The sequence below is a fragment of the Lotus japonicus genome, chromosome 1 (assembly GCF_012489685.1).
Source record: "Lotus japonicus ecotype B-129 chromosome 1, LjGifu_v1.2".
NCBI classification, from domain to species: Eukaryota; Viridiplantae; Streptophyta; class Magnoliopsida; order Fabales; family Fabaceae; genus Lotus; species Lotus japonicus.
In genome coordinates, this window is record NC_080041.1 from 119,693,796 (window position 1) to 119,716,734 (window position 22,939).

The window sequence follows — 22,939 nt, forward strand, 5'->3', positions numbered from 1 at the left end:
AGCTTCAATCCTCAACAAACACTTTTACTAAATTTTAGCAATTTTTTATTATATTTCTCAACTTAGTCAATATTTCAATTGATGGTAAATTTCTAAAACGAATGTAAGTTTTTTTTTTTATATCAGAAAAATAAATTGTATCATCTAAGAATTAATTCTTGAACTTCTTTTACTCAATCCTCACATCTTCTATCTACTATACTATCGTTGATCAATCATTCGGGGACTGAGTACAACTGTACAAGTTTCTATGAAGATATTGATTTTATTAATTTTTTTTAATAAGTAGATTATCTATAATTAGGGAAGAGGTAATTTACAAGAGAAAAGGCGTAGGCATAGCCCCCGGGTGGATAGAAAGATGCAACGGTTTGTAGATTCCCAATTTCTCATTCATTGACATTCAATTCAATGAGGAAAACAACAAAATTCATGAGTGTGGCAATGAGGTGGCAATGACTCAAAAAAGAACCCACAACCTCCTTTATCTAGAACCATTAATTTCTTTATCTGCAACGTGTTCCATCTTACAACCTGCGAACGCACATGCGGGTCCCGCCCTACCTCAAAAAATGTTTCTTATCCGAACACAATTTCCCAACCACTAGCCACGCGTCCCCTGCACCACCACTTCTCCACCGTCCGATCTCACCGACGTCCCCCTCAAACCCCATCTCCACCGTCCATTAAGGATTTCCTGCGATCCACGGAATAATTCCACTTTATCTGCTTCTTTTTCTTCTCTCTCTGTGTATTTCAAACCAGCACACAAAACTTTACCCCACCACCCTTTGGATTCGCCGTTGCTTCTGGATAAAGCGTTTTCTTCCTACCCTTTTCCGCACTTTGCTCTTTCAAACCTTCTGATTCTCTCTTCTCTTCTTTCTTTCTTTCAATTTTCTTGAGAAATTTTGAAGAAAATCCTGTGTTTTTCTTGAATCTTTTAATGGCTGAGGTTTTTACCAATACCAGTTTGGTTTCTTCTTGGCTTGGCCACACACAACAACACCACCATAATCAGAAGTTGATGGTGTCCAAGGTTGCCAAGAGTTGTAGCTTCCCTTCTTTGAAGCTGAAGTCTCAGGCTCTCAGATCTTCACCCTTTTCATCAGAGTTTCATGGTAAAAAACCTGTATTTCGTGTTAATAGAGCAATATCTAGCAGACCCAGATCGCAGTTTCCACCTTCAAACGGTGTTCAGGTTGGTGATCACAAAACCCTCTTAATCTTAATCTGATTTTATTTTATTTTAATTATTTTATTTTATTTTTGGATTCTGGTTTTTCAAATTCTTAGGTTATGTTCAATTTTCTGAAATTGGAAAGTTTCATAATTTATGGTGGGTTTTATTGGATCTTTTCTAACCTATGGTGTTACTTTTATTGGATTTTGCAGATGACCTTAAGATTAGGGAAAGTTCAGAAATGGTGGGAGAAGGGTCTTCAACCAAACATGAGAGAGGTGACTTCGGCTGAAGACCTTGTTGACTCTCTTTTGAACGCAGGGGATAAGCTTGTGATTGTTGATTTCTTCTCTCCTGGTTGTGGTGGCTGCAAAGCTCTTCATCCTAAGGTATTATTCTTCACCCTTTTAGCTGATTCATTCATAGATCAATCATCAATCAACCTACATGAGTCTATTCATGGATTTTCATTGTTTGTAATTGTTGATTTTGTTTCTGATGTGGTTTTGGTATTGCAGATTTGTCAACTGGCTGAGATGAATCCGGATGTTCAGTTCCTTCATGTGAACTATGAGGAACATAAATCTATGTGTTATAGCCTTAACGTTCATGTCCTTCCCTTCTTCCGCTTTTATAGAGGCGCTCATGGTCGCTTATGTAGCTTTAGCTGCACAAATGCCACGGTTAGTTATACATACCATGTCAATTTTATTAAATTTATACTATGCATTTAGATCTGGTAGCATAGCAATGCTTGTTGTTTAGTTTAGGAGATTTGACATGTTTGGAAACTCTTTTACAATTGATTTTGAAGTTAGAATCAATTGGCATGTTTGGAGAAGCTTCTGTGTGTAACTTATGGGTTTCAGAATTAATCCTGATGAAAGAAAAGCTGATCCAATCATACTAGTATGCTCAGTAGCTATGCTTTTTATTGGCATCTGACTAATTGTTCATTACAAATTTGAAGAATGCTTTCAACCTGAGACCATTCGTTCAACATTTTTCACACTATTTGAATAATATATGTTTGGAATGCATGTGTTTCCTGTTGGGTTGTTCATGTACTCTGTTGAATTATGGTAATGATAGATTTATTATGGATCAAGCATTCAATTTGAAGTTAACTGATGTGAAGTTAACTAATGAAGTTTGATTTTAATTACAGATCAAGAAGTTTAGAGATGCATTGGCCAAACACACTCCCGATAGATGCAGTTTGGGACCAACCAAAGGGTTAGAGGAGAAAGAGCTCCTAGCTCTTTCTGCCAACAGAGATCTTTCTTTCACATACTCGCCTTTGCAGCCTGCACATTCCCCTGCAAATGAAGAGTTTGCAACGGAAGCTGCTCCTGAGTCCCTCCCTTTACCTTCATTGACCTCCAAGTCGGAGTCCTCGGAACAGAGAACCCTGACCACTGCTGGGAGATGATGTGGCCAGTTTGTAAGCAAACCCCATCTTTTGACTTCATGTATGTTTGGATTTCCGCTGAACTCTACGCAAACGGGGAACGGATCGCTTGAAATCCCTTGTACAGTATAGGTTTGGTGAAGTTGCTTAGGTTTGGTGAAGTTGCTTCGCTTGGTATACCTTTTGAGAATGAAGGTATCATTGAAGATCAAGTTACAAAGTGTGTATTCCTCCAAGGCAATTGGATTTATGTTTTTTTGGATCCATGCCTTGTTAATATTAGGCTAGATAGTAGCTGTAGAAATATTAGTTTTGCCCTTCTTGTGTATTTGAGGAATCCCTTCCTACTGTTGTAAAATGAATGTCAGTTTATTTTCGGGGGGATGATCTCACTTGTATTCTATTTATGAGGCAGCTATATATAGTAACCTTTTTCTTCATGGTAAAATTGGTATGCGCATATGAGAGGTGTAATTTTGCTTCTGAGATCACCGTTTGGTTTGAGAAAATGGTGGTTAAGTATGTTCTCATACACAGGAATACCCCTGTTAGCCGGCTTTTGTAGTAAATTCTATTTTTTTTGTTTTCCTTTGACAGAAGAAAATGGAATGAACTATATATATGATCTCATGCTTGGTTATTGAAAGGAGAATTGAATGAGAATTCATATGATTGATTGTATGAATGGATTTTGATGTCAAAAAAATAAAATAATTATCTGAATGGATATCACTTTACTAGCAAAGTGAAGGAATCTTCTATCCATTTCACCCGAATTAGTGAAATTATTGGAGTGAAATGCAGCCCACTTCATTTGCTCCTCATGTTTAGTATTAATCAAAACATGTTGTATTGAAAAATGAGGTGTGAATGTATCATTGTTGGAAGTTTATCCACACATTTTTAGCCTTTTGATATAGGAGAATTTGAGGAAGAGATTTTGGGATCTTTTTGTGTTTTTTTAGGGGAAGAAAATGTTGGAGGGGAAGAAGTTAATGGGCATCACAATTCACAACTTTTATGGGTTTCACTTTTCTAAAGTCTGAACTTAAGGGGTAAATTAAGTAAATATTATAATCATTGAAGTGATTACTTACTCTCATAAAATTAATAACACAATTCTATCAATAAATGTCATACTAATTTTACCATCTTACTTTTATAAGCTCCTTCAAAATGCGAAGGAAAAGTAAAGAAAGAAGGCTACTCATGTTTTAATATTACCCTTGTGTTTTGAAAAATATAGATATTTAGCAGAAAAAAAATGAAGATTTAGTAGTGGTTAGTTGACTTGATAGTCGATTACACTGATTCTTCTTCTTTTTATGTCGACATTGACTTTTCTCATATGACTGAATTTTTTTTTTTCAATCTTAGCGGTGATTTTTTTATTAAAAAAATACCATCTCTTTCTTGCTATTTGTCTCTTCAATCAAATAAGAGTCAACAAGAAAAAAGAGCCAGCCTCTCATTGTGATTTTTCTTAACTTGGATGTTGCCACTCTGCTTATTGCTTAGTTTAGAGTGAGTAATATGCCATTGCGATTCTGCATTTAGTGGTCTCACTGCAATTACAAATCAGATGATAACTACATATGAAAGAAACATCCACACATATTTGGAATCTGTCATTTCAGAGGACAACAGGTGTACAAAATTTGTGGAGGCACATTAGGTGACATATTAACTCAAGATTTGCTGGATTTCTTTTGAATAAAAACAAACATAATGTTGTATTCTCTTGCCATATTGAGCCACTGCATTATGTAAGTAAGTAATACACGTGTCGTACAAATAACAAAGGCTATATAGACCATGAAATGGAAGCTTCAAGAAGATATGTTATCGTTTGTGCCTAGCTCACTCTGAAGTTTCTGGAATATCTAAACAGATAAAAACAGGATGAAGGTTGGGAAATTGGGTGCTTGACATGAAAAGAGATAACGAAGAAAAATAGAAGAAAAGATTGTGTTATTGTAGGGGTGAACGTGGCCTATCTTGCTTTGCACATATAAAAGAATATGGTGGTCCACTCGAAGATTTTGAAGTTTTTTTTTTTTGTGCTGAAGTCACAAGCATTTCATCCCATGTGATTCTATGCATATACCAAAAAAAAACCATTATATATACTATCCATAATAAGTTAGTCCTAAGTCCTAACCAACTCCTAATTTGAGTTACTAGTTGAGCTATTTAAATACTATTTTAGTGAACTTAAGTTTTCAGATAAAATTTAAGTAACTTATGTTGATTTCGTTCTAACTACAGTTCCTTATTTTACTTTTGGTTAAGTCTCATTATATCTCATATATATTTATATTATTTTAAGGTCATAACACCATCTTTGATGAAATGATTCAAAGGACGATAATCCACTACGAGCCTTTTCTTTTGCCTGACTTGTTCTGATCTCTTATTCACATAGAATGTTGTGCAAGCCCACTCTGATTTTGTTGGTTCTATCAAACCTTGTTTGATAAGTTGTTGACATTCTTCTTGTGCACCTTTGAGTTTTGAAGGAGTCATTCCAGGATGTGCTGCCTTTGTAGGATTGATATAGTGTCGTTCCAAGTCTGGCTTTTTGAGGGAACAACACTTCATCTCAAAGTATTCTCTTCGGGCTTCTTTATCTAGGAGAGATTGATCTCCTAGAAATTGGAATTGCAAGGTTGCAATTACCTGTGGAATTGAGATTCTATGGAATGAGTATTCAAGGTCATAAAAAAGAGAAAATATTTTTTTTTAATCAAACAGCGAACAAAGAGAATGAACAACCGTTGCTTAAAATTAAACGTTTCTAAAATTTAAGCAACCAAAACTATTAGAGCATATACAATGCTAGGTTCTTAGTTCTTAGCACTATTCATGTGGACTCGTACTGTGACATGTGCTTAAGCAACTCTTTGCAGATTTGCTCCAACCATTAATTCTTAGTTCTTAAATTTTAGCACTATTCATTTAGTCACACAATACCATTATATTTCTCCCTCCGGTCCTATTTATAAGCATGAAAGAGAAGAAAAATCTTGATCCTTTTTATAAGAACCAAATGAAAGTTTGAGCTATATTAATTAATTTTTTCCAATGATGCCCTTATTAATTCTAACTTGTAAAATGCGTTTCATTAATTATTCTCTTTCTTTCCCACTTTCCAACACTAATAACAAAGGGTAATTTTGGAAGTTTGTTATGATTCAAGACAAATTTAATGCATTTTATCTAGTTTAACTACATTTCTTAAACTATGTGAATTTTTTTTTGCTACTTATAAATAGGACCGGAGGAAGTAATATTTTTTATTTTCATATAATTTTGATTTAAATTTAAAGCAGCAAATCCCAAGAACCATAGAGCCGCTATAGAAACACTAGAAGTGAGAAAAGGCAAAGAGGAGCGTCGTTGAATACAAACAACAAGAGATACGTCGTGCAAGAGGCAAAATGTTGAAACCTCAAGATTACCAAAATGCCATCAATCCAGTCTCAGTAACACCTCGGTCTACTCTACCTTACCATTGCAAATGCAAAAGAAGCTGAGGGAAGTGCCACCAACACCGAGCCCCAAGATGCCTGGAAAAACCCCAAAACCACCACGAAATTATAGTCATTTTTTCTTGTTTTAAAGATTTGTTTTAACACCTTAATTCATTTCAATTTGAAGGAATTTTCCCCCTAAAAATTTTAATCAACATCTAATCTTGATTGCTTGCCAATTACTGTGTGCTACATTATTAGAAGATAAAATAAAAATTATGGATGAAAGTTCAAGATCGATAAGATAGATGTTTAAAAAGTTACAGCTCCAAATTAAACATTAATAATGAGGATATAATGAAAAGTGGATTGCATTAATGAAATGAGATGAGTGGATCTTTTATCTTCATAACTTGATTTTGAAATTTTTATCTTCATAACTTGAGTAATGCATGAACAAGTTTCTTAGGAAGTTATGTAGAGAAAATTATTACTAATTTAGACATTAAATATTTTTTTAAATATAACAATAGATCCCTAGTTTTTTGTGAAAGAAAAAAAGTATATATGTGGAGGAATAAGATAAGAATACACAGCTCAACTTCAGAGGGTAACATGACCCCAAATTAAACAAGGCTAACCTAAGAAAAAAAAACAACCGACCCCGCAAAACACACACACACAGATGAACAAAACCTAAAGAATCTTGTATGTGTCTAAACTTCACAATTAGGTGTTGTACCCATTAAGGTGGGTTTTACATTAGCACATGTAGCAGTTGTGGCAACCCCATTGAATGTGAGATAAATGTCGCTGAGCTCTACATCTTCACATGGTGTGCCGCCGCTACAAATAAGAATTACACCATTTTGAGTCGCAGAAGTTCCCTTAATATCCTTGAACACGACCTTGCTTATCTTTATCTTTGAAGGAGTCTACAATCATTATAAAAACATATCTCAAAATAAAGTAGGGAAGAATATCTAGTTTAATATGCATGCAAACATTGAATAGAATAAAAATATCAACGACATAATTTTATTAAAATAAGATGAGAAGAGTTTTTATAACTTAAATACCTGTTTATTGCATTGATTCCATGGGCAATACTCTTGATCAATGATCACTGGGTTGCTAACGTTAACCATTGTAATATCCTCAAAATGAAAATCTGACACAATATAACTTATTGGAGTACCAGGCCATGTCTTAATCCTCAAACCATTATCAGTGTTATTCAATGTACAATTTCGTACAGTCAAACTTTCTACAGGCTCTTCATTTGGATACTTCCCAAGACTTCCAACACTAATTCCATGTCCGGGCGCGCATGTCACATTTAAAATAGTGACCCGTCGAGTGCCATCTCCTATTGAAATGCAATCATCGCCGGTACCAATATAGGAGTTAGTTATGTTAATTTCACTCGATTTTCCTATGTGAATTCCATCGGTGTTTGGACTTGTTTCCGGAGCACTGATAGAAAAGTTTTCAAAGGTGACATTCTTGCATCCAAAAACATTGACATGAAAATGTTTGCTATCCTTTGAAGTTATGCCTTTGATAACAGAATTGTTGAGGAAGTTGAAACCAAAATTCTGTAGAAAAACATATAAGTAAGTTTATTTGTAAAGCCCTGTATATTAATTGTAGATTTTTTTTTGAAATGGACATATATTCTTTTACCATTGAAAGTTTCTTGCAATTCCATCTCTTTTTACAATCATTTTGTTTCCAAGCTGCTTCGCCTTGGCCATCAAAAGTCCCAACACCTGATAAGGTGAAGAAGTTCAAATATCCAAATCTAACCCATTGATAATTTCCATCAAGTTGGGCGGGGTCTATAGGTGCTTCAATTGTTCCATCAACCTGAACCTCCATAGGTGCCTTGCATGGGCCCCTAAGATCCACTTGTTCTAACTTGTATTTACCATTAGGAATCAATATTTTGCTTGGACTTGTTGATGCACATCCTTCTTTCCAAACAGCTATAAAAGCCTAAACAATGTACCATGCGAAACTTATATAAATGAGTATGAAAAATTAACATGTTTTTTGAAAAATCAATGTCGATTGTGTTACAAATTATATTAAAAATCCTAATCATTTGCATGCTTCCCCACATTAGCATGCTCTTACCTGAGTTATATCTCCATTGGAATTAACGCCAAATTTTGTTACATCAAAAACCCTGGATTGAGCATTAGCCGCTGAAACCAGCAATAAGAACAAAGCGGATGTGATAATATTTAACATTGTGGCCAACTTAAAATACTCGACAAACAATTAAGAACGTGTGTTTCTACTTGATTATTTTTGTAGAATATGATATGAAACCATTTGAAGCTAGAGAGTTATTTATAATGACATTACTATACTTCAAGGCCATTAAAATTATGAACAAACTTTTGAGCTAATTATAGATTGGTTTGGTGAAAAACAAAAGATTGTTGCTAAGTAGATGCATGACAATCCAAAAAATAATACAAAAACTAACAAATGAACAAATTGGTTAATTCGTTATTACTAAAGAAAAATAAGATGTATGCCTCCCCTAAAATGAGAGATGGTTATCCCTAAGGAATTCTTTGCAAACAACTTGATTATTGAGTTCATTCAATATTTCTGGCTTATAGTTCTTTATATTTTTTGGTTAAAACAAATATTGCAATGTGAACCACAAAATTATACATGTAAAATAAAATTGTACTTCATGTCTCAATAAAAGAGATGAATTCACCAAGTTTATTAAATACAAGTTAGTGCCCTTGAATTTATGAAATCACATACATCTTCAATTTCTTACAAAGTTGTATCCTTCCTCATGCTGTAACATGTGTTATTATTTTATTATTAAATCAAAATTAATCTATACTTTTTACCTTTTAAATAATTGTGATCTTAAATAATTATTTTATTAAATACATTAATAATTTCCTTATGTTCGATAGTGATGTGTTGAATCCAAGTTGCTTGAGCTTGATAAGGTTCATACAAATGATAATGGTGTTGATATATTAACAAAGCCACTACTGGGCTTTAGACTTGCAACATAATTGCTAAGATGATAAGATTTCCCCCCACTTAAGATGTGAGGGAGAGATTTGTCATGTGAGCCTCTCGTTAGTCAGGGCCACACTTATTTTAAGAATTGAAAAAAAGGCTTTGTGGCTTGTAGCCCATGTTCTCTTTTAAAGAGAAATGAAACCTTTAATTCAAACTAAAAAAAGCTACAATTGAAAATAAGAGTGATTCTCAATAAAAATGGCCGCTAAAGGTTTTAGTGGCAGTCACACTTGAGCTTCTATATCGGGGGGTCGGTAAAAGCTTTACCAGCATTTGTTACACGCGCCGGTAAAGACAAGAAAAATTGCCCGGATATATTATCAGCTTTTAGCAGCAACAGTTCCCAGCTTTTGCTATTGCCACTATAACACATTTTTAATATTTACGGTTTTCGCTTTGTGAAACATGTTTTGAAGGTTTCAGACCGCCAGAAACTGATGCATAACTGCCAGAAACAAAACTTACAACTCAACTGCCTGCATTAAATTTACACTAGCACCAATGCCCTTAACACTCAAGATAACCTATATGGCACCATACGCAAAAAAAAAGTTCCACAGAAAACCTGGGAAGTATAAACATAAAACCTACTTTTCAAATCAGATTTTAAACTTCATCATTTATGTTGAGTTTTGGCTCATTAGAAAGAGAAAAAATCAGAAAGATTTGTTTCAGATTTGTTTCTGTTTTATTTTGGGTTAAAATCTTTAGTTTATTAGGATTTGATTAGATGACGACTAACCCTGGAGGTGCGAAGTTTGAAGTGACGCGGTTCGATGGAACCGGCAATTTCAGACTATGGCAGAGGAGGGTTAAGGATCTGTTGGCTCAGCAAAGTTTACAGAAGGCGTTGCGCGATGAGAAACCGGCGGACATCGCAACTGTTGATTGGAACGAGATGAAGAAGAAGGCTGCAGGTTTGATAAGACTTTGCGTTTCTGATGACGTGATGAATCATATCCTAGATCTCACAACTCCGAAGGATGTCTGGGATAAATTGGAAAGTCTGTACATGTCCAAGACACTCATGAACAAGTTGTTTGCGAAGCAGCGTCTCTACAGCCTGAAGATGCAGGAAGGAGGCGATTTGCAGGCTCATGTCTACGCTTTCAACAACATCCTCGCCGATCTGACACGGCTTGGTGTGAAGGTAGACGATGAGGATAAGGCTATTATTTTGCTGTGCTCTTTACCAGGCTCTTATGATCACTTGGTGACCACTCTCACCTACGGGAAGGACTCAATCACGTTGGATTCTATTTCTTCTACACTTTTGCAACATGCACAACGTCGCCAGAGTGTTGAAGAAGGTGGAGGAAGTTCAGGTGAAGGTCTGTTTGTGAAGGGAGGTCAAGATCGCGGAAGAGGCAAGGGTAAAGCAGTGGATTCTGGAAAGAAGAAGAGATCCAAGTCCAAGGACAGAAAAACAGCAGAATGTTATAGTTGCAAGCAAATTGGGCATTGGAAGAGGGACTGTCCAAACAGGCCAGGCAAGTCAAGCAACAGCAACAGTTCAGCAAATGTAGTTCAGTCTGATGGTTCTTGCAGTGAGGAGGATTTGCTTTGTGTTTCATCTGTAAAGTGCACTGATGCATGGGTTCTTTATTCTGGATGCTCCTATCATATGACGCCGCACCGGGAGTGGTTCAACTCATTTAAATCAGGTGATTTTGGTTATGTCTATTTAGGTGATGATAAACCTTGTATCATCAAGGGAATGGGACAAGTTAAAATTGCTTTGGATGATGGTGGCGTGCGCACGTTGAGTCAGGTGCGTTATGTTCCAGAGGTGACGAAGAACTTGATTTCTCTAGGAACTCTTCATGAGAATGGGTATTCATTCAAGTCTGAGGAAAATAGAGACATCTTAAGGGTTAGCAAGGGTGCAATGACAGTGATGAGAGCAAAGAGGACTGCAGGCAACATTTATAAGTTGTTGGGGAGCACAGTTATGGGTGATGTGGCATCTGTTGAAACTGATGATGATGCAACCAAACTGTGGCACATGCGCTTGGGTCATCTTAGTGAATGTGGGATGATGGAACTACATAAGAGGAATCTGCTGAAGGGTGTTCGCAGTTGCACAATTGGATTGTGCAAGTATTGTGTTCTTGGGAAACAGTGTAGAGTTCGTTTCAAGACCGGACAACACAAGACCAAGGGAATCTTAGACTATGTCCATTTTGATGTCTGGGGGCCTACAAAAGAGCCCTCCGTTGGAGGTTTCAGGTACTTTGTTACATTTACTGATGATTTTTCTCGTAAGGTCTGGGTTTATTTTCTGAAATATAAATCTGAAGTCTTTGCCAAGTTCAAATTGTGGAAGGCAGAGGTTGAGAATCAGACAGGGAGAAAAATAAAGTATTTGCGGTCTGATAATGGAACTGAATACACTGACAAGAACTTCATGCATTTCTGTGAGGAGAATGGAATTCAGAGGCACTTTTCTGTGAGGAAGACACCACAACAGAATGGTGTTGCGGAGAGGATGAACAGGACTCTGACAGAGAAGGCAAGGTGCCTTCGGTTGAATGCTGGTCTTTCAAAAGGTTTCTGGGCAGGAGCAATCAATATGGCGTGCTATCTAGTCAACAGGTCACCACGAGCTTCTTTGGATGGAAAAGTTGCAGAGGAGGTGTGGACAGGTAACCCCATTGATCTCAGTAATTTGAGGATTTTTGGGTGTCCAACATATGTGCATATTTCCAGTGAGGATCGGTCTAAACTTGACCCAAAGTCAAAACAGTGCACCTTTATTGGCTATAATAAAGGTGTGAAGGGGTACAAGTTGTGGGATCCAGTCAAGAAGAAGGTGGTTGTCAGCAGAGATGTTGTATTTGATGAGCAGTCAATGTTGAAACAGTCAGATGTGACGGTTGTGCCAGATACTGAGGTAAAAAATTCCAGTCAGGACAAGATTCAGGTGGACATTGAGGAGACACCAGTGAGTCCTAGGCAGATTGTAGCCCAACAACAGAGTGAACCAAGCTCAGATTCAGGTGGAGTACAAGACTATACACTTGTGCGTGATAGGGAGCCCCGTCGTATTACACCTCCAGTGAGATATGGGTTTGAAGACTTAGCAGCATATGCCCTTCTTACCAGCTCAGGAGACCCCTCTACTTATCATGAGGCTATGGCTAGCCAGGAGAAAGATAAGTGGATGGGTGCAATGGTGGAGGAGATGGAGTCCTTGAAAAAGAATGAGACATGGGATCTTGTTCAGTTGCCACAAGGAAAGAGAGCTATTGGTTGCAAGTGGGTGTACAAGAAAAAGCCAGCAGTAACAGAAAAAGAAGGGGAAAAGTTCAAGGTTCGCCTAGTTGCTAAGGGGTATTCACAGCAGAAGGGGATTGATTATGATGAGATTTTCAGTCCGGTGGTTAGACACACTTCTATCAGGGCAGTATTAGCTTTGGTAGCCAGCAGGGATATGCACTTAGAGCAGATGGATGTGAAAACAGCTTTCCTCCATGGTAATCTAGAGGAGCAAATCTACATGGAGCAGCCAGAGGGATTCAGTGAAATTGGAGATGGCAGACTTGTTTGCAAATTGAAGAGGTCTTTGTATGGCTTGAAGCAGTCTCCAAGGCAGTGGTACAAGCGCTTTGATTCATACATGCTCCGGATTGGCTATAGAAGGTGTGACTATGATTGTTGTGTTTATGTGAGGAGCCTTGATGATGGCTCTTTTATTTTCCTGTTACTTTATGTTGATGATATGCTGATTGCTGCCAACTATTTACATGATGTAAATGAGTTGAAGACCAAGTTGGGTAAGGAGTTTGACATGAAGGATCTGAGTGCTGCAAAGAAGATTCTAGGGATGGAAATTCACAGGGACAGAGGCGCTAAGAAATTATGGTTGTCTTAGAAGAGCTATGTTGAAGGTGTTTTGAGCAGATTTGACATGAGCAAGGCAAATCCTGTGAGTACTCCATTGGCGAATCATTTTAAGCTTTCTTTGGAACAATGTCCGAAGACAGACTCAGAGATTGAAGGTATGTCTAAGATTCCTTATGCCAGTGCAGTTGGTTGTTTGATGTATGCTATGGTTTGCACTTGACCGGATTTGGCACAAGCAGTTAGTCAAGTGTGCAAGTTCATGTCCAAGCCAGGGAAGCAGCATTGGGAAGCAGTCAAGTGGATCCTAAGGTACTTGAAGGGTACAGCGGATCGCGGTATCATGTTCAGCAGGGAGCAAGGTATTGTTCCATCAGTTGTGGGATATGTGGACTCTGACTATGCAGGTGATCTAGATGATAGGAGGTCTACAACAGAATATGTCTTTACTCTTGCAGGGGGACCTATATGTTGGAAGTCATCAGTTCAATCCATAGTAGCTATGTCTACAACTGAGGCAGAATACATGGCAATAGCTGAAGCTGCCAAGGAAGCATTGTGGCTTACAGGGTTAGTGAAAGAGTTGGGTGTTGAGCAAGGTGGAGTTCAGTTGCATTGTGATAGTCAGAGTGCTATCTATTTGGCGAACAATCAGGTGTATCATGCTAGAACCAAGCATATTGATGTGAGGTTCCACAAGATTAGGGAGTTGTTGGCGTCCAGACAGATATTACTTCAGAAGGTTCACACATCAGAGAATGCAGCAGACATGTTGACCAAGCCAGTCACCAGTGACAAGTTTAAGCATTGCTTGAACTTGTTGCATGTTCTCCAATGTTAAGCAGAGGAGGCTCACAATCCCAGAAATCAGAATCAGGAAACTAAAGCAGCAGATCTTCATAGGGGGAGTCCGGAATTAGCCAAGGTGGAGATTGTTGAGTTTTGGCTCATTAGAAAGAGAAAAAATCAGAAAGATTTGTTTCAGATTTGTTTCTGTTTTATTTTGGGTTAAAATCTTTAGTTTATTAGGATTTGATTTAATGGGGATTGTAAAAGGTTTTAAGGGATTGTTATAGGATTTATTAGAATTTTATTGTAAAATAGAATCCACTATAAATAGGATAACAATGTAACTCTAAAACACAAGAGACACAAGAGGCACTAGTGCAATTGAGAGAAATTGCAATTGCTGAGTGATTGTATTCAGGTTCGAATCAATAAACGGAACTATAGCTGCTCTATAGTCGCAGAGGTAGACAATTTGGCCGAACTGCGTGAACAAAGCTTTGTGTGTTTCTCTCTACTCTGATCTGTATTCGTGTTGCTGTTCTAACAATTTACTAATGCCAAATAACACATCAAGCTATGAAATATCAATGTCAAAGAGCTGCAAAGTATCACAGTTCTTACAATGCCAAGACTATCCATCAAAGACTTAGTAATAACTTCTCAAACAAATTGTGCACACTAAATTTCTATACACACTTCTTACATCCATAGTTCATACCTTGTTATTGAGGTGCTTTTGAGTAAAACTTGAGTGATTCAGCCTCCTCTCTTGTTAATAAGAAGAGAGTGAAGCAGAAGGTGATATTCTTGTAAAATAAGTAACAGATCTGCAAAACAAAAAGTTAAGTGTGTCAAAATCAAGAATGGTTTTACTAATCTTAGTTGAACATGAAAAGGATGTGTTACCAGTGCTGTGGAGACCTTGCAAAGGGTGAGAAATAAGCCAAATAAAGCTTCAACCTCATTCACAGTAACTGTCAAAGGGTAAAGGAGATTTTAGAGTTAAATTAAAACGACAAGAAATTTCAGAGTATGTGTTATAGTGATGACTGTGAAGGAATATGAGAGGAGCCAGAGAGAGCTGAGGTTTGAGGATGGTACCTTTATGAGTTCTGCACTTACTTTGTTCAAATTGTTATATACCTATTTTGTTCCCCGGTCCCCTCATAATCAGCAAGCTACAACAGCTAGCTATTATTCCTGCAAAATTAAAATAGCTGATACGTTAGATTTTAATAGCTTGATAAATGAGTCAGACACTAGAATGAAATTATGTTGCTACTCAAGGATAATAGCTTGATAAATGAGTCAAATTAATTTGAGTTTAAGAATAAGTGAATAACCAATCAGAAACACATCTTGCTTAAGAGAACAAAAGAAAAAAATAGTACATCTTTGACTCATATTGTTAACAAACCTGTGTCATGTTTGTGGAAAAAACCATAGCAACACTGTGTGCTTTACATGTTATATAAAATAGCAAGTATTGGAAAATGAAGATAATATGCAGAATATTCAGATGTACCTCTCTTTAGTTTATTGCTACTTTACTTTCTTTCAGCCTTATACATTTGACTACTAATGTAGCAGCCACAAAACTTCTCAAATCAGAAGCTGGGTACATATACCACAAATAATCAAGTTCCCACTTACTTGAAACAGGAAGTGGTAGTCGTGAGGATTAGCGGTCCACTGAACTTGACAAGTTACTTTAGGAGTATGCTTATAAAATGATCTATTTTACATAATCTCACCACTCTTAAGAATGCTAGTTTACAAGTAATTACTAATTAAGTTAAACTAACTATAAGCATTTTTAGCTTTCAGCCTTTTAATCCCTTCTCTGCATTAAAACAATACGGCTCAAGACAAAATTTTCACACACATAACAGTCGTTCAAGAGGACAGTGTCTGAAGATCCTGATCAACTGTTACAATTTCCCTTTCACTGTCCTACCTTAATTTTCCCAGTCTAAGTTGTATGCTAACAATATATGTAAGAAGATAAGATACAACCAGACAAACAGAAACCATTATGATAACTTGGAAATTCCACAAGAAAAACATGAGACAAGCAACTAAAAAATTGCATTATAAACCAAACAACTAAACTAGGCAGATACCAGATTTCCAGCTCCAAATGTGTAGAAGTCGTTTATGATATCCAGAAGAACAAGACCATTTACATTGTCTTCAGCTAAAATCACAGACTCTTACTCCAGAGGTTCAACTCATGATAGATCAGGATAGACCAACATAGAGTACATAACAGAGTCAGATGCACAAAATCACTCTTAATGAAGCGATTTACTTACTTAACAACCATGTAACCTAGCCGCCAAACTTCACGAAAACCTAAGTATCCCCACGAGCTATTGCTGCATATTTTACCGTGTTATGTTGTATACTCTTAATGGTTATTTCCTGCAAACATCATGAAAAAGAGCTACCTTATAAAACTAGAACAATGCTATACATTTACGTTTTCTAGGTGCCTATTTTCAAAAAATTCTCAATTCTTCTTTGTCATAGAGATAAATGGCAATTCACAACTATACATAACAATGTCTGCTTTGCATCATACTTCACAACCTCTTCATCCCAAGGTACAAAATGGTTTTACAGAGAACTACAAACATTAGATTAGGATGTAAACTGCGAACTTTTTAGCATAACAAGCAATGCTTGAGATAAACAACATGGTAACCAATCTAATGGCACTTCTCCCAAACAAGTTTTGCAAGGAGTTCTGTGATGAGCTTCATGTTGAATGTGCCCAAAAAAATTACAATTGCTACTCAGGATCAATATGATGAACATGTTTATGTATAATCTGATATTGAATGTGCCAAAAAAAATGCTCAGTATCAATATGATGCACTTCATGTTGATGTACAAAAAACCATCGAGTTAAGAAATAACTATGTATATAACAAACATAATTGTGTACTTTTGCTTTTAATCAAACCACCCTGGCTTATTCCACCTTGTTACTTCACATGCATCAAATTCTTGATCTAGGAATAAGTTTTTCTGCTTTTATATGGTTAATGGATAATCCTATTAAACATTTGAAATTTATGTTACTCTTTTCCCCCATTTTTGAAGCTTATAGCTGCTATGAGGCTGACACTTACTGCCTCATTTCACCTAAATTTTTTGACTCATTTCTAAAAGATTTCAAGAACTTCTGAATCAAATATATGGCAACAATGAATTTGGACAGATTCCTCCAACGTTTTGCAAAGACATGACCGTCACAGAACATCATGTAACACAACAAAAGGCAATAACCACATAAAGTCCTGCACTGCTAGCACCGAACAAAATCCTAAGGTTTATATACAAAAACGCTTAAACTTCAGTTCACGACTGTATCCTTGAGTTCTAAGGAGACCAGAACCTAAGTCATGGTGTCTGAACATGACTGTGTAATCAGAGCGTGATCAATAGTCCATGGAGACCATGTCAAATGTTGCATATTCCATCTAGTCATCAATTAGCAGATCTTCTCACCAAACCTCGAGCAAACAAAAAGCATCCTAGATCAAAGTAAAGCAACAGAAGCTAGAAAGATATTCATATACTGATGAATCTTTTTAAATCAGTTTCAGGCCTAAAACTAGAAAAAAAGGTGTGGAAGATGGGACTACCATATGAATATCAAGAAGATGGACTTGAATAAAATCCATGTTGAATTGATCCACTTGATAAAATATGGCCCTACCATATGAATATCAAGAAGATGGGACTTGAATAAAATCCCATTAGCAGCATCACCACTACGATGTCACTGAAAGAAAAGTCCAGGTGTGCCTAGTCTTAGGAACAATAGAACAAAACCTATGGAATATGATGTCCTTATCAATAGTTGGATGCTTGGATACAATCATAAAGTTGAAAGGGTTTTTGTACTCATATACCCTCTATCCAATGCTAAGATTTGCATTATAGGGTTTGTGAACTTCCAAATCTTCATTCAACATACAAATAAACACTGAAAATTACCAGGTTGAAAACATAGGAGTCAATAACGCATAGAGTGTTAGATGGCCAGAGCAAACCAGACCGCATAGCATGCAATATCCTCAGTTTTCATATTCCTTAATGCAGACACCCACAATTGACGAGTCTACAAGCACCAATCTCTATCCAAACCTTGGGATCTTGATCAAGTGCTACCAAAAGAAAATCCTTAACCTGAAAAGATTATAGCATCAACAGAGAGTCAGAAAGAAGAATTCAAACAGGCTAGCAGATGCCATATCATGAACTTGCACTTACTATAAGATTATCAGTGCATCACATTTCAAGTCCCACATTGGTTGTGCAGCACAATCAAAGCACATACATTGGATATAAAAGCAGAGACAAGGCTAAGGAAGAAGCATACCTTTCTCGGCCTTTTGGCTAAGATCAAGTGTAGTATCTGTTCTTATCAGTTTAATATCTGATTTGTGAGCCAATGGCTCACACGATATTAAATTAATATTTTTAGGTGGAGGGTCCACCACAGTAGCTTGCTATTGGGATCTTCGAGCGTCGCCCATGCCTTACACTACTGCAAGGGCCTGGCGAACCCCACCAAACCTAGTTCAAGATTTTTAATTCTAGATCAACAACACTGTTGTTACAGCCCAAGTAAACCACAATTATTAAAATTCCAATTATTAAACAAATCCTTATGTTAAAATAACTTTGGAAAATGAGTAAGTTGGTCTTTATAGTAAAGTCCACTCAAATTTTCATATATAGCCGATGTGGTACCAGTTGAATGCCTATTGTACTCCTCTATCAAGAATCATCTCCATCAATTCTATCTCTAATGTACTCTTGTAGCCCCTTTCACTAAGCTGCAGCCTTTCATCAGATAATGGAATGCCATATAAGATAATGAGATTGCCCTCTTTTCTGTTAGATCAGCCTAAGATTTTACACTAAATCCTTGATTACAATGGATGTGAGGAAACCATCAAAGTATTTAGGTAGCATACAACCTCTCATGTCACATCCCCTGCTGTCGTTATAATGACTTGATCACTCCCCTAAGTTAAACAGCTAACTAACAGCACAATTAACTCCAAAGATCCATGCTAAGATACTAAACTGTACACAAAAATAGAAAAACAAAATGACACGGAAAGAACTGGAAATTTCTTAGAATTATTGTCAACTTTGAATGAGAAAAAGAAAACTACTAAGCTTATCTCTGTCGTTCCAAGTTTATGGACTAAGGAGCAAGCTTTAGTGGTTATAAGCACTAATAATGTGTTAAGCTAAACAGGTGTGGAACACAAGATGAAGTGAGTCATCGCATGCAAAGCTAAAGCAACACAAAGCGACCAGCTTCCTCCCTCGAAGCAAAGCAACAGAAGTTATACAGACATTAATATTCAAATGATTCATTTTAAATGAGTTTGATATCTTAAACAATGTGTTGTATAGGGAGAAATTAATTTATGCCTTGACATCGAAGTAATACTCATCTGGTTTGTATCCGAATTCAGAACATGGCAGTATTCAATGTTACATTGTCTCTGTAGCACAAATCAACCCAGATGAAATGCTTCAAATACATCATGACTAGAAAACACAAGCTACCCCTTAACTTAAGACTGATAAATCAATCATGAATAAAGCAATGTGCTTAAAGAAAATTCAGAAAACATATAAGACAGGAACTCAACATAGGGAGTTAGGGACAATGTCAATATTTTCATAGCAAAATAAATTTATTTAGAAAAAAGGAAGAAAAGCACAGCTGTTGAAAAGATATGATGCAACAGAAAAAGCTTAGCAACAGAGAGCAAAAACAAAAAATCATTTGCCCACATTTGGGCCTTTAACTTGGGATTTGATAGTGCTCTTTGTTTCCAAGCAACTCAGCAGTGAAAGGCACACCCAAATAAATTTCTTTCCTAGTTCTTTTTCAGCATATGTTGCATATATGTAGCCAATGGTATTTAACAAAGCAAAATTAGAAAGAAATTTCACTGTTCTTCCAAAAGAATTGGGACACATTTATTTTGAGACACACTCTTCCTTCAGCAGTCAATATCCCCATCCCTTGCTATCATAACTATAACTCTAGCAACCCCTCAAATCAAGCAACTAATTAACAGCATAATTAACTCCAAATTCAAATCCCTCTCTCTCTGGCCACTTGTGACTTGTGAGATCTAACCTAAATGATATTCCATGTAAGATACTAAACTAAATTGAGACAACAAAACCCTAGGGTAAAAATTGTCACAAAAAGAACTGGAAATTGCATAATTAACTCCAAATTCAAATCCCTCTCAAAAAATTTTGGACCATTTCTCAATTCGTGAATGTCATCCTTGCGCAGGGGCCATGCTAATCTTCTCTGTATCGTTCCAATTTTATCGGATGTCCCCGAAGGGACCAACTCTACTGCTAGGTGGTTCATTATAAACACTTGTATTATTGCAGGCTTAACCGATGTGGGACTTGAGACAGCCTGCGATGCTAAAACAGACCGCATGCGAGCATGTATCCAAGCTCTTCGGTGTTTGTTAGAATGCTAGAAAGAACAACGGTAAAGTGAGGAAGACATAGATATTCAGATATTCTCAAAATGTTTTTGGTTTGCTTTATCAAAATTATAGTTTTAGGACCAAAGAATACGTGGAGCCTTGGAAAACAACAACGTTTCTACTTTTCCTAGGTGAATGATCAACATCTCCCACTCCCCCAAAGGAGAGAGTTGGGTACTTAGACCTCTAGCCTCTTTGATTACACTATATATTATATAGTTCTTGCCTGCTTCATTTTTTTTTTGTTTCAATGGGAATGGATAAACAAACGAAAACCACTAACTAACAACGTCCTGACAGAGCAAGGGAATCACTGATGCTGGTGGTTGAGTCCAGAGTTTCCAATTCCAATCCTCATTCACAGCAAGCTTTGCTAGAGCATCTGCAACCTTGTTCTGTTCTCGCGGAACATGGATAACAGATACATTCCAGTCTTTCTTAATCAGTTCTCGGATAGCTAGAATTTCATCCCTGTGCCAATAGTTTTCCACATCCCTATCACTAGAAATAACCTCCTGCACTTCCATACAATCCATGTAGCAAACAACTATTTTGTACCCCAATTCCCATACATGAGACGTACCCTTCCTTACTGCCAAGAGTTCCGCTTTGAGAGCATCTCCGGCGCTTAAGCTGGCCGCAAAACCAGAAACCCAGCGGCCTATTCGATCGCTGATCCATCCACCACCAACCATCATGTTTACTCGCGGGTCCCAACTCCCATCAGTGTACAACATTACTGAATTTGGTTCGTCGAACGCGCCTGGCGACGAGTTTTGCGTGACAAGGGCCTTCTTCTAGAATTCCACCATGTCCACATGGATACGACGCAAGACTTCTCCAGGCTACCGTGGAGATTGTTCGAAAACGAAAGAATTCCTCCACTTCCAAAGATTCCAAACCATTGCACAAAACAGAGTATGATCGACGTTCTGTAAATGCCCAAACAACCAGTAGCGGAAAGGAGCAGCTACTGGGACCCAAGGGAGAAGACCGATGAATTGGTTGCGGACCCAGATTGATCCTGGACAGCGACGGATAACATGTACATCGTCTTCCACAGTCGCTCCACATCTAACGCAGGACGCAGTAGCAACTGGGTGATTACGGTGCCTTTTAGCGTTTGTGGGTAAAGCAACCCTGCCTACCCGCTAGAGAAAGAACCTCACCCTCTCAGGCGCACAGGCTCTCCAAATCAGCTTCCAGAATTTTGTCTCTGGCGTGCCATCTTCGTTCAGAAATTGATACGCAGATGACGCTAAATAATTACCATCGCGAGCCTCCTTCAAAAGAATTCTGTCTTCCCCAATCTGAACCGTGGGTATTTGCACACTGTTGATTTCCTCTATTATGTCCAACGACAACATAGTGTATAATTTATCAAAGTTTCATGAACCTTGGCCCCAAATATCAGCAACAGTAAGATTAGTATCTGTGATATGGACAAACGGTACTCTAGTTGCAAGTTGACATGTTCCTAGCCAGTTAGAGTACCAAAGAGATGAAGTACCATCACCAAGTCTTGCACCAAATCCATCTGCAACCATATCTCTTGCTCTTAAAATTCCCCTCCACACGTATGGCCCTCCTGGCTTTGCTTCCTCTGTCAATATTGAACCAGACTTAATGTATTTTTTGGGATAGAGCTTGAACCCACATTTTCTCCTTCTCATTCATGAGACTATGAGCCAGCTTACCCAACAACGCTTCATTGTTCTTTCGTGCACTTCGAATCCCTAATCCCCCTTTAGCTTTAGGTTTAGTTACATCCCCCCAAGCCACAAGGTGCCAACTTCGCGCATTCCCTCCTTTCCCCCAAATACAACTTCGAACCATCTTGTCCACATGATCACAAATAGAATCAGGTGGTTAGAGAGATTGCATAGCATGTACCGGTAAAGAGGAGAGTACTGATTTGGCCAAACATACTATCCCGACCCTATTCAAAAGATTGTTCTTCTAGAAGGCAAGTCTTGAGTTCACCTTTTCAATGATCGAAGTAAAATGTTATCTCTTGACCCTTCCTTGGAGAAGAGGAAGTCCAAGATATTTGCCAAGGTCGTTTGCCCTCGAGATACCCACAATATCTGATAGTTCTCGTTGCGTTCGTTGCCTCACCACCTTAGAGAAGATCATCCTTGATTTATCAAGATTGACCTTCATCCCTGATGCCACACAAAAATCTACCAGAGTTTGCTTGATGAGTCGAAGCTGGTCCTTAGAAGTTTGGCAGAAGAGAAGCACATCATCTGCAAAAAAGAGATGTGAAATGCCAACCCCATCTCTACTAATGCGTATTGGCTTCCACTGGTCATTCTCTACTAGTCTCTGGATCTGAATAGCAAACCGCTCCATGCAAAGCACAAAAAGATAGGGTGATAAAGGATCTTCGTGGCGCAAACCTCGTTGAAGAGGGGAAAAATGTAGCTTGGAACCATTCCATAACACTGAAACATCCGTAGTTTGCACACCCCACATGATAATGAAGATAAAAAACTTGAGATCGTCATAGATATGATAGTGAGGATAAAAAACTAAAGTAGGAATTTTTTTTGAAAATAAAGTAGGAATTAAAAAAAGAAAAAATAAGGATAAAAAATTAAAAACCATATAATAA

The 22,939-nt window shown here is 37.4% G+C and overlaps 2 protein-coding genes and 2 non-coding genes across 7 annotated transcripts; 2 read left to right on the top strand and 2 right to left on the bottom strand.

Moving 5' to 3' along the window:
• The first annotated feature begins 743 nt into the window (after positions 1-743).
• LOC130729848 (thioredoxin-like 1-1, chloroplastic) lies at positions 744-3,042 on the top strand. The gene is made up of 4 exons (XM_057581688.1): positions 744-1,201; positions 1,396-1,572; positions 1,702-1,866; positions 2,352-3,042. Exons 1-4 carry the CDS (start codon positions 947-949, stop codon positions 2,613-2,615), a joined length of 861 nt encoding a protein of 286 aa, XP_057437671.1. The 5' UTR covers positions 744-946; the 3' UTR covers positions 2,616-3,042.
• A 3,568-nt stretch (positions 3,043-6,610) lies between these two features.
• On the bottom strand, positions 6,611-22,801 carry LOC130729851 (polygalacturonase-like). 4 transcript variants are annotated; one of them, XM_057581689.1, is made up of 10 exons: positions 18,050-22,801; positions 17,774-17,965; positions 15,889-16,189; positions 14,867-14,965; positions 14,672-14,739; positions 14,484-14,592; positions 8,207-8,277; positions 7,754-8,065; positions 7,147-7,665; positions 6,611-7,002 (listed from the first exon to the last, which is right to left on the bottom strand). In XM_057581689.1, the coding sequence occupies exons 8-10, from the start codon at positions 7,946-7,948 to the stop codon at positions 6,784-6,786; spliced, it is 933 nt and encodes a 310-aa protein (XP_057437672.1). In that variant the 5' UTR covers positions 7,949-8,065; positions 8,207-8,277; positions 14,484-14,592; positions 14,672-14,739; positions 14,867-14,965; positions 15,889-16,189; positions 17,774-17,965; positions 18,050-22,801; the 3' UTR covers positions 6,611-6,783. The 4 variants fall into 4 exon arrangements, with proteins under 4 accessions (XP_057437672.1, XP_057437676.1, XP_057437674.1 ...); XM_057581693.1 differs by having other exon boundaries at positions 17,835-22,801; XM_057581691.1 differs by having other exon boundaries at positions 16,081-16,189; positions 17,774-22,801.
• LOC130734910 (U2 spliceosomal RNA) lies at positions 18,155-18,350 on the top strand. Its single transcript, XR_009018245.1, has one exon. It is a non-coding gene; the product is annotated as a U2 spliceosomal RNA (small nuclear RNA).
• On the bottom strand, positions 20,069-20,171 carry LOC130734708 (U6 spliceosomal RNA). Its single transcript, XR_009018067.1, has one exon. It is a non-coding gene; the product is annotated as a U6 spliceosomal RNA (small nuclear RNA).
• Positions 22,802-22,939: the final 138 nt, after the last annotated feature.